Here is a 15,465-nt window from a genome sequence, read left to right as displayed (position 1 = left end):
ATAACATTTTTTTTTTGAAACGTTACATATTTATGCATTAAATAAAAAAAAATAGTATTCATAGTAATTATTATATTTTGCATATTTGCGCTTTTCACAGCGCAATTTCACCGAGTTCAAAGTCTTTGATGATAACACGATAACAATATTTATGCAAAGCATAGTGCAGCGTTTATCGCATCAAATATTGAACTTTGCTTATCACATACAGTTTCATTTTATTTATCTTTGAGAATTAAATTTTGATCAAATCGGAACGATCAATCTGTGCTACGTTTTTAAAACAATAAAATCTAAAGAGACACTCAATCTTAGATTAAGCATTGCTTCATTATTGTAAAATTGAATTATATATTTAAGAATACTTCATTCTACAAAGCGTTTTATCGACTTTTTACGTAAAGATGCACACATGGGAAATAGTTGCCAATGATGTTAGCCTTATTGCATTTTTGACGAAAAGAGACAACCGTTTCGTTAAGCTATGTATTCATGACTTCCTGTGCTAACAATTATATTATTATTACAGTGATGGTATCTTTTGGATGACTACAAAATATTTTAACACGTTTGCAACTCCTTCCGCGTTCTGGTCGTACTCACTGCTGTATATAATACATAAATAGCAGCTTCGTCATTTTCTTTGATGAAAGAGTTACAAGAGAAACGAATTGTTTTTTGATTGCGCAACCAAACTCAAATATTATGAATCTTCGATTTCGCGAATATTATCCTATGATTATTTTTAACTCATCTATATTTTTGCAAAGTGTTCGCAATCGAGCTGATAAATATTCTCGCGTTCGGTAAAATGAGGATGGTAAGTGGCATTTCCGATCAGATATACAATGTCGAATGAAACGCTGTTGCAACACTTGCGGACAATACCCGATGATTACGTGTCATCCGAATCGTGTGCAACCAAACGGCACGACAATCTCGACGATCTCTCTCTTTTTAACGACGTGCGTCATTTATGACGTTTAGGTAGCACGTATTGCCGACTAAATCCAGTTTTTTTTTACACGCTTTTCCTCTATCGAGGCATTAAACGAATCGGGGTAGAAATTGTCTGCATGATACTTCCCACATTCCTATTAGCTTTAAGAAAACTTAAACAGCGAACTATTGGGATATATATACGGATATTACGTGTTAGTATAAAAAGAGAAATAGAATGACGTAAATCAATTTTCATATTAATATAAATATCAGTAACCTGCAATGACTTTTTTCATAATTTTTTAGTTCAGATTGAAATCCGCAAATTTATATCGTCGTTCTTTCTCTCTTTTTTTGTGGCAAACTGCACGGAGGAAAATCGAAACATCAATGGCAAAAACGAGATGTCCGTTGTCATGTTTACAATGCCCTTCTAAAGAATGATCAGGCTCACACACCTACTTGACCTTAACACAAAAAATTTGTGAATCCCAAACTTTTTACGAAACGGCTTACATAAGATAAGATAAGCTCGCAACCGTCCAGTAAGAACTTATAAGCTGAAAGACCATTAATTTATCATGTATATCCGCTCGCATTGGCCTCGATTTGAAATTATAGTTAAATTTAACTGTTGCCTCTTTATGGTTTGTAAGGATCTGGACGAAGATCAGAACTGACATCAGACCATCTTTCAAAAAACTCATTTACCCAATTCGAAAAGTTTCTTGCTGCGAAACATATCAGTAAGGAAGTTGGGTATATATATTTTGTCAAAGAATTTCTTTCGTATGTTGTATGCGTCACGAGAAAGGGGAATTTTGCATCAAGGGAACGCGTGAGTTTCTCTATTTAAAACTTCCAGGAAAATCACGTCGATCCTCAGGGTCAATGTAGGTGGGAAATGCCGGTTCTCCAAGTTCTCGGTGTAGTAATGACACAGAAGGAAAGTGGGGAGAATTCATGATAAACGTGCTCGGAGTAGGGATCCTATGTGTATGTACAAGACAGGACATCGCGATTCTACACTCGGGCATCGCTCCTTCGAGTGTAAGGTGTCGTTCGCTGTTCGTCGTGTTTCGGTGTTTCCTTCTGGTGAGTGACCATGCCAAATTTTAACTAGGATTTAAATAGATTTACTTTGTTCGAGTGTTTTTTGAATAATAGTCAATAAAGTTTGTCATTTGTTCGCTTATTCGAGAGAGATAGAGACAGAAAGGGAAATCGGAGTCTGAATATTATGTTGTATGATTTTTTTTTACGTGACCTTGGCAATCTCAATTTCAACAAAAAATTTTCATAATAACTATAATGTCGAATTTATTTTGTTTGCTTTAATATTCGTATATTCGCAGATCGCGTTTATCACATTAATTTATATAATCATAGTAGTGATTATATGTATAATTTCGATATGTAAAATTATGCTATGAAAAGTTAATCTTCTTTCGCAATTCCTTGATGCAAAATTTTTGCAATTCCTGAATATAAATAGCCCGACGGTGATACTGGTTTAACGAAATATGTTAATCTATTGGTTTGTGATCATCCGACGCCGCAAGATTAGTGGCAAGTAGTTTTAAATAAGTGTATCGTAAGAAGATCTTACGACTGAAACTGTTACACAATGTGCTGTTTGACGCATCGGTTATCAAATAAATGGGATTCACGTGGTAAGAAATCATCGAATACTCGGAATAAATAGCAAAACATTTCTAGTCTCGCGCTACGTCTTTATCGTCGGAGTGTGTTATATATGCGCACAAATAAAATTAAGAAAATATTTTTGTATGACGACACATATCCGTGCACATCTTCATTAGGCGCGGCGCGGAAGCACCTCGAAGATAATCCTAATTATCTGATAACATCAGATGTTTCGGATAATTATATGTGATCAAATTTGCGTGTATTTCGTAGTTTTTATCGTTTTCAGAAAAGATTACAAGTATTCTGCCTGAAAGAGGATCGAGTGCCTTCTCTCGGATTTAACATCGTATTGGAAGTTTGAAATAGTTTTACTGTTACTGTTGTAAGAATATCTTAGAAGTGGGATATTACATTTTTCCCGTGCATTAATATTTTTTATGAAACTTATAATGTTTTACAGAACAGATAAAAAAAGGAATATATACTTTGAGGTAATTAATGCATGAGAACCGTTAATGTGTGTGTACCATTATTTGTTTACAGTTATAATTACAGAAATTCCAACATTTCGACTTTACTTTAGATATTTAGATTTTCTTTGTGCGGCCTATACCTCAAATTCGATCTAAATTATTTAGGCCGCCTGTTGTAAACACTTGATAAGCGACCGGACTTGGCTTCAGGTCAGGCCGCGTATTTTGGCCGTTATCATTTGCGATGTAAACGCGCGATCACGCGCGACGCGTCCTATAAAAGCTCTTATTTGCTTCGGATTCGCTGCAATTCAGGGCGATCCCAAATACGATCCCGTCAATTTTTAGGTCTCTTTCGGGGTAAACGAATGATTACTAGAAATAGGTCAGGCCGCGATCAGGTCGCTGGGTGTAAACGTATAGCCATTATGCTTATCAGGAATTACTTAGGATTGTGGAACGCATAAATGTAATCTCATGGCATATTCTGATAACTCGGAATTCCGAGAAAATTGCATAGTTTACCAAATCACATAGAAAAAATACGTATTTATTACTGGTATCCTTATTTCTTCATTAATCTGTAATTATTATAACTTTTCGAAATCTAATCTTTTTCATTTCAATATAAAAGGTTTTTATTTGGAGACCAATTCGATTGTAAATAAGATAAAGTATAAAACAACAAGCCTGTTCTATATTGCAGTAATATTCGAGCCTCTCTCTCTCTCTTTCTCTCTCTATTTCCACACGTAAGTTTAATATACCTCTATCTGTTAGTGCATCACGTAAACATGTTATCTATATTCAAGCATTCTCTCATTCAATAATGCTTCTCGATGATAGCCGAGAATTGCCGAAGACTAAAACGCTTCACGTTAATGATCGCACGAAAGACAATATCATCAAAGATCTCACGAGCTACCTAGTTTGTGTGTGCACTCACTTCCTTCGATTTTCTAACTTAAAGCGCACCGCTATATCATCGGTATTTATAGCTTTGAAAAAAAAAAAAAAAAAAAAGATATCTCTTTATGATTGCCATTGCGAGGAGTTTTCGTAAAATCAGCCATGATCCGTTCCGCAACGTTCCCACACCGATATATACGTTATACCACTTTTCGTATTTGCTTCAGGTAGACCAGACTTGACGCAAACCATGTGGCAACTGGTTTCCGCATTGACCTTGGTTGGCGTCGTGACTTTGGTGACGGCATTGCCCGCGGCGCAACAAAACGACGGTAACCTCGACGATCTCATCGCCCAGGCATTCCCCAATGCTAAGACGACACCTCCACCTCCGTCAGTGCCCCAGATAGGTGGCGATCTCGATAGTCTTATTCAAGACGTTTTCAAGACCGGAAATGTCAGCAACACTACCCCCCGAAATGTTATCCTCGGCATAGAGAATAAAACACCCTCGAAACCTGACGACTGCGAATGCGTGCCTTACTATCAATGCAAGGAGGGCAAGATCGTGGAGAATGGGGTCGGCATCATCGATATCAGGTCCGATTTTGGTGATAAGGATGAGAAGCGCCCGGGGTGAGTTTATTGACCAAAGATCGGAGAGTCTCGACCGGTTTTCTCACCGGATAGCGATGGAATACGGCATGCCGCGAAATTTTCGTTCGCAACAGACGCGGACGATTAACAACGCTCCCGTTGATATCGTAAAATCGAGGTTGAAAAACTTTAACCACGACTGGTCTCGGTATAGAGTTAGATATGCGACGATAACTTAGCTTTTTCTCACTGAATTGTGCAAGAAACTACTCACACGATCACATCTCCTCGTTTTCAACTAAATTACTAAATTGGTACTGGTATCCCATGCACGGCTCTATTTTTTATTACCAAGATGTGCGTAGTAATAATATAATCTCGCATATATTTTTTAGATTTTAAAATTAAATATACTCGCACATCCCTTATTCTGATTTATTTATAATTATTTGTTGTTTTTTTTAGAGTGTAATAAATACACAAAAAGAAGAATTTTTTTTTAATAGTTTGTTAAAACGAATAAGATATTTTTTACAATGTAAATTATTGTTTGTAATGTAAAGATGTTTTTTAGAGAATAGTTCTTAAAAGTGCAAAACATTCATCTACAAAAATTTTCTGTGCGAATTGACAGATATAAAATTTTGAGACTATTTACTCCTTCCTTCAAGTCCTTCTAATGTACAATAAATAATGTCGTTGAATATGGTTATGGCATGGTAGTTACAAGTAGTTTGAACCGTATATGGAAAGTGAGCGTGTTAGAAGGAAAGCGGAAGTGTCGATGTTGCTAAATCAGGAATGGTTTGAAATTTCTTTTGTTATGCGATTGTCGACTCTGGACACAATATTGCGCACTCATAAATTACGTAATTAAATAAAATTCGCGTATAGGCAGTTGACGCTTATTGAGAATATTGTGTTGTTATAATATTCGAATAAGTGACGTTCTAATTGATGCAATTAATAGTGAAATATTTTGATCGTTGCAATTGAAATTTTAGATTGTAGAATTGTAGTTGGAAAATTGAAACTGAAATATAACTGAAACACCCGGAACGTGTATCACGATCAAAACGGATCAAAATTAATTACTCCGGAATCAGAAGTCGGCACAATTTGCGATTAATTTTTGTTAAAGGTACTCTTAAAGTCGAGCTCTTAATGCATGGCTGAATTTGTATATACATCTATACATATATATAGATATTTTTATCTTGTTAAGTTAATCTTGTTAGATTAAATTTGATAAATATTCTTTGTGATAGTTTTTAAATTAGACGGTTTATTATTTTTAGCATGCCGCCTCACTATTTTCGCAGCATGAGACTATCTTTGGACAATAAAATTCCTCTGGAGTCACCACTAAATAATATATGCTGTCTTTACTTTAAGCACAATTTCACGTAGATAATTAAACCGGAGAAGAAACAATTGTCGGGAATTATAATTACTTTTTTCTTAATGATCACACGATCTAAATCATTTATGATCATGTTTTACTTTAATTTTTACTGAAGAAGAAAAACTTTTTGTATTTTAAATGTACTCTTTCTCAATATTTAACGAATTAAAAAAAATAATTTAACATTGCTAGAAAAACGTTGCTCTTAAAATGTTATCAAAATTAATCATTAAAAAATTTTAAGTACAAGCTGCAAAATCTATTTTAATCTTTCTCGGATATTTTTCAAATCTCTTTTTTATTAATATGTTATTATCTATGCGAATAAACGATCGGATCTATTTGCATAAAATTAATTAGGACAATAAGTCCTCACGTTTTCACGATCGCACATTGTGGAATATTTAGAGGTCTTGGACCATGCGACAACTACTTGGATGTTTGCTGCAAAGCGCCGGATCTCCTGCCACCAGTCACACCTCCACCGACCGGTAGTAGAACCGGATGTGGACAGCGACATCCTGAAGGAGTCGGTTTCAGGATCACCGGCCAAACCGATAATGAGGCCCAGTTCGGCGAGTTTCCGTGGATGGTGGCAATTTTGAAGGAAGAGGCTATTGGCGCTAACGGCCAGAAATTGAATGTTTATCAATGCGGCGGAGCTCTTATCCACAGACAAGCCGTTCTCACTGCGGCTCACTGCGTCAACGGGTCAGTATAGTCTTGCCGTGAATATCTTTGCAATAACAAATAGTATTTTTGCAGATATTCGATAACCTTGATTAATAAAACTTAATTAGATGAACTTAGATATTTCAAGTATATTCAAGTATCAAGGAATATGGATAAATAACTCTCGCTCATGCCATGATGCGCTACGTTCGAACGTGGGAACAGACACTATTTTGCATTCATATCTGTTACGCCCGTCTCACTCGTTATTTCTCTAATTTAACAAATACATTCCGATCAATAGGAAGCAACCACAGGAGCTGAAGGTTCGCGCGGGAGAATGGGACACACAGACGAAGAATGAGATCTATCCGCATCAAGATCGTGACGTCGAGAGGGTCGTGGCTCACGAGGGCTTCCATTCGGGTGCGCTCTACAATGATTACGCTATCCTGATCCTGAAGAGCCCGATCGAGTACGCGGAGAACGTTGATATCGTGTGTCTACCGGAAATAAACGCGAACTTCGACGGATCCAGATGCTTCGCCAGCGGATGGGGAAAAGACGTATTCGGTACGTCATTTATATGTATATGTTTTCAGTGTGCGAAAAAATGAATATCGATCGATTGAATCTTTCCGCAATAGCTCTCTAACTTTAATATATTATTGGAGTTAGCTGTTTGCAACGATCGACTAATAATGGATTTAGATCGACCTGAATATGCAACCGGCGGCATAATAATTTTATATTTAATTACAGGTAAAGAGGGACGTTACCAAGTGATCTTAAAGAGGGTGGAACTTCCTATAGTACATCGTGATAGGTGTCAAGACATTATGCGTACCACCAGATTGGGAAAATACTTTGTTCTAGACAGAAGTTTCATCTGCGCGGGTGGAGAACTAGGAAAAGATACCTGCAAGGTAAACTTGAGATGTCTTCCACGGAAATTCTATTAACTCCGAAGATTCTATGTATAAAAATCGTATCTTATCTGCATCTACATATGGTACAGCATTTCGATACAAAAGGAGAATACAAAAATTCTAGAGACTTTAACGATTTTTTCGAATCGAAAAAATTTAAATTCAGAAAATCTATTTTTAGAAAATCCGCGTGATAAAATTCAGAACCGAATTTTCTAACTCTTTTCTTGCGCTCAATATAATTATACTTTGCAAAATAAAGAGCGTAAACTGGAATAACAATTATCTAAGAATTGGTGCTAAATTATTAAAGGTAAACGCGGCTTTTTCCCGAGATTTTTCTGCAAAGAAACTTCCTATATTCCTCTCCTCTCTATTTTGTATGCGGTCAAAGAAAAGAGTGATTTTTCAATCTTTTTATTTGCAGGGCGACGGTGGAAGTCCACTCGTGTGTCCGTCACAGAATGATCCGACCAGATACGTTCAAGCTGGCATTGTAGCCTGGGGACTTGGCTGCGGCGAAAATGGAACTCCCGGCGTTTACGCTAACATAGCCCATGCCCGTCAATGGATCGACGAACAAATGGCCTTCTACAATCTGGACAATACTGTTTACCAATATCCTAACTGATTACTCTCGCCCAAAGTAACCAATATGGACCACGCAAATTTTTTTATTTTTGGCATTTATTTTTAAGTACTGAGTTTTTTTACATCAAATAATTTTAAATTGAGAACAATGTGATGTTAGCAAGCTATCACGTTGACGATATAGGATTCCATGAATCTCTCTAATATTAAAAAAAAATCCCGCGTTATTTTATGTTTGTAGTTTGAGTTACGCGTTCGAAGGTGATTGTTGATATGTGCATGTGACGAAAAACGAATAAGACTTGTAAAAATCAATGTATGTCATTTTGTATATGACGCACAAGCGAATAATACATTTATATTAAAAATAGGAAGACAATATTAAGTTTATTTTCCACTGAAACCTTAAAAGTATGTAATGATTTTTAATTGATCAATTATTGATTTGCCGGCGGTAAATTGTAAAATACAATGCTCCCCATTCTGTTATAAAGGTAAAACATTGTCACTATAATTTAGTAAAGTTTAGTATGTATTAAGAATGATCCATTTATAAAAAATTTTCTAATAAATTAATTGAAAGAAGTGGGTCGATTTTTGGTAATCACAGTCACCAAAAAGCCTATTGGGTTTCTTTCTAAAAAGGCATGTTCAGATTATTGTTCAACTCGAATATCGACTCAATAAAATAAATTAAAATTAAAACCGAGACTTATATATATACATAAGTGTTCAGAGATGACGGGAACCATGACAGGCAATAATTACAAGGCATCGGTATAACACGTCTGATCTGCGCGAAGAATCATCTTATCGCACAGATCAGACGTGTTATACCGACGCCTTATAATTATTGCCTGTCATGGTTCCCGTCATCTCTAAACACTTATATGTAAGTCTCGGTTTTGAGTCGAGCTTCTCCATGTTTGATTGATTGCGATTTGACCCCGATATATGTTAATTTATTAATTATTTGCTTAATTAACAATTCTGATGAAGTCCGAGTATGGTACGAAACGTCAATTTAATAAATCTTGATACAAGTTAAAAAAAAATTTTAGTAACATTGATTAATACTCGTATACCATACTCCTCATTATAGCCTTTGCTTCAAACGCGCGGAAAGTAATATTTTTATTGGAAATTTCAAAAAACTGCACAAAGACTTCATTCCATACCTAAATCATTCTATATCTTACATTTTTTATCGAAAGAAATTAATTTTTTCTTTTATAATTCACGTTCAATAACACAGATTGAGTAAGATATGTAAAAAATCTGTTTCTAGTATATAAACAAATAAATATATACAATTCAATCTATATATATTTAATGCACGAAACGAGAAAAAATTCGATATATTTTACTAATCTGCTTTCGAACAGGTAATATGGAACATAACCTGTAAAAAGAAATTGGGTTTTTTTTTATACATGCTAGAGAAAAATTATGTGTAAATGCAATAAAATAATTTCTTAAAAGTTTGCACAACTTGCAAAATATTTATCTCATTTATGTTAAAAAGTATTACGGCTAGACTGAGAAAAACAATAATCTAAATAATAATAACCCAGCAAACGGAAAAAGATTGAAAAGAATTAAAACAGGATTGCGAGGAATTCAATTAAGGACTTTCCGAATTCCATTCTGTCCAAAAAAGGGATTGAAATAGTTTCAATATCATGGAATTCCTTATTTTGGAAAGAATTTGTCTTTTTTGAATCCCATCCAATTCCAACACAAAAATATTATACCACTGAATGCCAGGTTAGGGATTGGAAAGTTTCGTGATGAATTCCATTGAATACCATTGATTCCGTTAACGAAATGAATACCATTGAACGCCAAACTAGGAATTAAAAATTTCCGTATTGAATTCCATTGAATTTCGTCTATTCTGACAATAAAATGAATACCATTGAATGCCAGGATAGGGATTAAAAAGTGTCCGTGTTGAACTCTGTGGCGGTACGCGCCAATAATGGTACACGCCCGCGCGGTATCTGCATTACCGGCAATTCGCGTCGACGCCGCTAGGCGTCGCATCGCCGGGGCATCTTCTCGAGTTCAAAGTTTCGTCTCGACCGCTATGTAAAGGGACCCCCTACGGTGCCTGACAGATCTTACAAATCTCATTTTCGAGCTAATTGCCCGTCGGCAGTAGTGCGTGTAATGCCCTTAGGCATACACAAAAGCTTACCGATGAACAACGGCGCTTGGTCGCCCAACGGAGGCGCGATACGTTTCCTAAACCATCTAATGCCATGCAATTCCATAACCTTTACGGATTCCATAGGAGTGGATGGAATTTAAAATTTCTTTTTTGGATTCCATGGGATTGGACCATCTCATTTCGAATCCCATCTAATTTCATCTAATTCCGCCAAAAAAGGGATTCAAAGGTATTAAAAAATTTTAATATCTTTTAATCCTTTTGCGTTTGCTGGGAAATGAAGGGTACAGGGGAAAAACAATCAAAGTCCAATTTTTTGTCAAAATTAATCTGACCATGCTATCTTGTAGCATTTTCAAAAAACTTTTATAATTTTTATTTTATTGATCAAGAACAGTTACAATTCATTGGAAATAAAGCCGAACGATGTACCGTGCTAGGGAAAAACGATCATAATCCACGCGCATGAAGAAAAACCATCAGAATCCAATAGATATCTGATGTCTTGAAACTTAAAATTGCGTTTTTTTTTTCGAAATTACTCCGGATGGACATTGATCGTTTTTTCTTTGTATACCCTTAATTCAAATGATAATGTGAAACAATTCTTTTAATTTTTTAACTAAGGTTGCGGTCCATTTTGTGCTACAAATGCTTCGAAGCGTTCTTTGTCTCTTTCTTCTTTCTTCTTCTTTCTTCATTGAAAGAAAGGAGAAGAAGAATGCTTCGAAGCATTTGTATAGTGTTAAGTGGACCGTAACAATATAATACAAAACAATATAATAAATATCATCGATAGTCGTGTTGCTGCAACAGGAAGCAAGAGCAACAGACACATCGGTGCGAAATTTTTTTGGTGTAAAAAATTTCATTAAATATTTATTCTCAAAATACCACGATGTAAAAATTATGCACCATAAATTATTTTTTTAACATTCTAGCGCGGAATATATCTAAAGTTATATCAATCACATTTTTTCTACGTAAAAGAAATACCTAAATACAATAAACTTGATTTATACTGCCTATTAATCCTAGATTCTGGAAAACACTAATAAAAATATTAATAAATATGCATGCGCATATATTTTTAATCTTTAACCAAGATTAATGGTCAACCTTTTCTTTTGATCATATATTTTGCATATATATATATATATATATATCTTATGTTATAAAATATTTTTTTTATCAAGGAAAATCTATATAAATGGATTGGCGGTGCATTGGCAATCTAGTGTCTCAAGTATCGCAACTGTGAAACCAATGGCTCGGCTAAGCTACATCGTGTTAATTATTGCCACGAACGCACTGATATGCGTTCTCGCAGAAGAGCTTTATTCTAATCGATATGATCATCTCGATGTGCGAACTCTTCTTCAAAACGCCGAGCTGCGAGAAGCCTATTACAAATGTTTTATGGAATTAGCACCGTGCACGACATTAGCACAGCAGAGATTAACAGGTATAGCTTATATATATTACCCTTACCGAATTATTTCTTCTTGCTACGGATTCTTTTTTGATCAACACGAGATCATTTTTTTATTAATGGTAACCTCAAAGTATCTATAGTTCTCAAAAAGTCTATAACTTTAAGTAAGGTTTTTTTACGAAGCTGAGCATTAGAAGAGAAAACAAATAACAAAGTATTATTCCCCAATTACTCTCAGATTTTATCTTAGCAAAATTTTAATTTGTCGCTCAACTATAAGTATATGTAATTTTTGAAAATTGAAAAGAGTTGTGCAGAAGTTGAAACACCGACGACATACGTCAAACATTCGAGAAGACAAAGGTTTAATTTAACTTTAATTGTCGTTGACGATAATATGAAACAACGCAATTAAATCATTATGATAAATAAATGTTATAAAATTTTATTTTAATACTGTTGTTTTATACTTTGATAAAAATACATTGAGAAAAAACAAAGATCTTAATGATTTAATTGACGTCAATGATAATTATTCAACGTCAATTAAATCATTAAGATCTTTGTTTTTTCTCAAAATATTTCTCTATTAAAGCATAAAATAACAGTACTAAGATAAAATTGTTTAACATTAATTAAGTACGTCTATCTTTATTAAAAAGTAACGACTTTGTTTTCCAATAAGTGATGCAATACTTTTGACCGGTACTATATGTACACAGCATATTCTTTAGAAGGATATCACCTTTCTGAATGTATTTTGTGCTTTAATTTCCGTATTTATAGATATTAGATAGATATTCATTTACTAATCAAGAACGAAATCGATTACTGTGACTAGAATTAATAAATGTAAAAGACCGAAATATATTCTCTTGGTTTCAGCGGTATTCAGCGAGGCTTACCAAACTAAATGCAGGAGATGTACTCAAAAGCAAATAGAAAATATGAACCTAGTAACCGATTGGTTCGTAACGAATGAACCCAAAAAGTGGCGGCTAATAGTTGAGAAGACTATAAACGATTTAAAGAAGAAGTACGCTGATCAATAACTGCTCATAATTATAATCTAATGGATCTTCTGATGCGTGTCACACCCGAATTTTCCTAATTAATCGACGTAGCTATAGTAAATATCATAATTATAATATGACAATTCAGATATTATCATCTAATGGAGCTGAAAAAATAGCTTGTAAAAGTTATCTTGACTAACATTCAATTTGTATCGTATATTAACAGAAATACATTCTTTTAAAAAACTAAACAATAATACCGCATTATAAAATTATTTATGAATTATAACTTTGAGTGAAGAAGTAATCTTTTTCTTAAAGAGAAATATCATGTAAAACATTTACATGCATGATGATCATTGATATGGACTGAGTAAACAATTACTGTTTACTCCGTCAGTTTATCGTGCTCGAGGCTCGTATTATCCTCGAATTGAAATTATAAATATTTAACGCCTTGTTAATCACGATCGTCTATCTCGAACAATTTTCAGGGAACAACATTACTTTCCTTAACCGCGGTTTGTTAAAAAATATTTATATTTTCTATTTTTATCGTACAATTCTACGTTTTACATGACATATATTTTACTGTTAATAAAGAAAAAAACACCTTTATAGAAATTCCTTAAAAACCAAATGCTTTTATGGGCAACTTTTACCAGTTGCGAATGGAATTCCTATATCTGTATTGTATTGTGAGTTAAAATGAAAAGTAAAGAAAAATCTTTTGTTGGTGAGATACAATAGATAATCAAATTCAGGTAGAATGTAAAAATAATATTTGCCGCAAAGTTGTTTCGCTGCGGCGACCGATGCCTCTCCCCAGGCCTTCTCCTCCTCTCAGGCTGTCCTCTCGGATTGTTTAGTTTATATTCCTTCGACTTTCCGCGTTGTTATCTCCTCAGCCCACGAGTGGGGCTCGTGCGGAGAAACTGTGGGCTATCTTTCGGAGAAAACATTAAATTTGAAATTGGTCGTCAAGCTTGGGGAGCTTTGGGAGTTTTGGTCAATTTAAAATACGAAGGTTTACAAACTGTTTGTAGTAAATATAAACTTACCATCAGATAAGTATAGATATATGATTATTGCAAAAGAGGCCAAAATTAACAGTACTATTATAAGTACTATCAGTATTGCGGCAAATTTTTTTTTACAAAATTCTTTTTATGAATTAGTTTGCACTTTTTGCTCTGAATTTCGAAAGTTATAACGATTTTACAAAAATTATTTTCATATTTTTCATTCAAAATTAAATATAAATATTAATTTTTTGAAATTTACAGTTATATGAATATTTTATACAATTTTTTCATTTTCGTTAGCCGGACGGGAAATCTAGTTTTATGCGGGTTGGGTCTCGGAACCATTGAATAAAAGCATAAGTACGGATTGTTAATTGATAAAAAAAATTACTACAAAGTGAAGCCGTTCCCAGATTTAAAAAGTCGTCGTTCTCGCACACGTAAAAAAAAACAACGAATGCTCATCGATTGCAATTGTTTTCCGTGGTGAAGACGGACTTGTGAAACATTCCATCCACACATACAACTAAAATTACAATAAAATTAATAGATAAGGGAAGAAGTGCGGCGTATCAGTGATATATATTTTTTCGCATAAGATAAATACGCTGTCTATCACAAAATTGTATGTGCCAAATTGAGTATAATTTGATACTACGAATTTTACAGTGTATAACTTTCTTTTTATAGTAACTGTAGAAGCAGCTGACCACCTAAAATTTCATATTACTATTAACCGCGGTTCTATTTTCTTCCCTCATTCAAGACATATGTTATGATAATTACTGGCGAATGTCAACCTTGCCATCGAATTAATAGCACTGTACTATAAACAATAGCTTTCGCAACGTCCGCGTTGATTCTCAACATTTTTATAGGGAGTAATAATTTGAAACGTCGTCGGTCATAACCGAGGTATAGCATGCGTTTCAAAAACGTTTTACAAATGTTTTTTCAAAACGTTTCATAACGGTTAAAATGTCCACTCGAAAAACGTTAAAGTATACGTTTATTTTCAGGGGTTCGGAGAATCTATAATAGATACTCAAATGTGAAGTTTGACCAGAGACAGTACATAAAGTCTTACGGCAAAAATTTGTCACTCGCTGTTTTATACATCATTGCAAGCCACATAAAAAAAAAAAAAAATAAATGAATAATATTTATTGAAGTAAAATGAACTTTTAGTGAAGTAAACTAATTATTTAGTCGAAGAGCTGATGACACCTTTGGACAAGTGATTTTGTAAAATACGATTTTCCGTTTTAACCTGCGTGGACGACTCTCTTTCGATAATCCGAACACCTGGCTGGCCGTACCTAGGGGATTTAGAAGTACGCAGGTGAGAAAAAAAAACAGATTTTTTAGTCATAATATAAGTCTCAATTTGTGTCGGATATTGATAATAATTAATTGGTCACGCAGGATATTTTATAAAATCACTTGGCCAAAAGTGTCATCAGCTCTTCGTATACTTTAACGTTTTTCGAGTGGACATTTTAACCGTTATAAAACGTTTTGAAGAAACATATGTAAAACGTTTTTGAAACGCATAGGTGCTACCTGGGAAGTGCATCAGATAGCCTGACAAACAGTAAAATTACAAACGCAGACGCATTTTGGAGGTACTGTGAAGATAGTGTAATCA

General features: G+C 34.4%; 2 protein-coding genes across 4 annotated transcripts; both read left to right on the top strand.

Annotated features, from left to right (window-relative positions):
• The first annotated feature begins 1,881 nt into the window (after nt 1–1,881).
• Nucleotides 1,882–8,538, top strand: LOC143903458 (phenoloxidase-activating factor 2). 3 transcript variants are annotated; one of them, XM_077417048.1, is made up of 6 exons: nt 1,882–2,037; nt 4,202–4,574; nt 6,385–6,687; nt 6,953–7,221; nt 7,411–7,574; nt 8,005–8,538. In XM_077417048.1, exons 1-6 carry the CDS (start codon nt 1,935–1,937, stop codon nt 8,206–8,208), a joined length of 1,416 nt encoding a protein of 471 aa, XP_077273174.1. In that variant the 5' UTR covers nt 1,882–1,934; the 3' UTR covers nt 8,209–8,538. The 3 variants fall into 3 exon arrangements, with proteins under 3 accessions (XP_077273174.1, XP_077273173.1, XP_077273175.1); XM_077417047.1 differs by having other exon boundaries at nt 4,202–4,610; XM_077417049.1 differs by having other exon boundaries at nt 1,903–2,037; nt 4,206–4,610.
• Nucleotides 8,539–11,571: 3,033 nt separating this feature from the next.
• On the top strand, nt 11,572–13,040 carry LOC143903474 (ejaculatory bulb-specific protein 3-like). Its single transcript, XM_077417083.1, has 2 exons — nt 11,572–11,806; nt 12,662–13,040. Exons 1-2 carry the CDS (start codon nt 11,608–11,610, stop codon nt 12,826–12,828), a joined length of 366 nt encoding a protein of 121 aa, XP_077273209.1. The 5' UTR covers nt 11,572–11,607; the 3' UTR covers nt 12,829–13,040.
• The last annotated feature ends 2,425 nt before the right edge of the window (nt 13,041–15,465 follow it).

The sequence above is a fragment of the Temnothorax americanus genome, unplaced genomic scaffold (assembly GCF_048541705.1).
Source record: "Temnothorax americanus isolate GAGA-0224 unplaced genomic scaffold, ASM4854170v1 Scaffold47, whole genome shotgun sequence".
Classification (NCBI taxonomy): domain Eukaryota; kingdom Metazoa; phylum Arthropoda; class Insecta; order Hymenoptera; family Formicidae; genus Temnothorax; species Temnothorax americanus.
The sequence above is the reverse complement of the archived record's forward strand: the minus strand, read 5'-3'. Positions and strand labels throughout refer to the sequence as shown.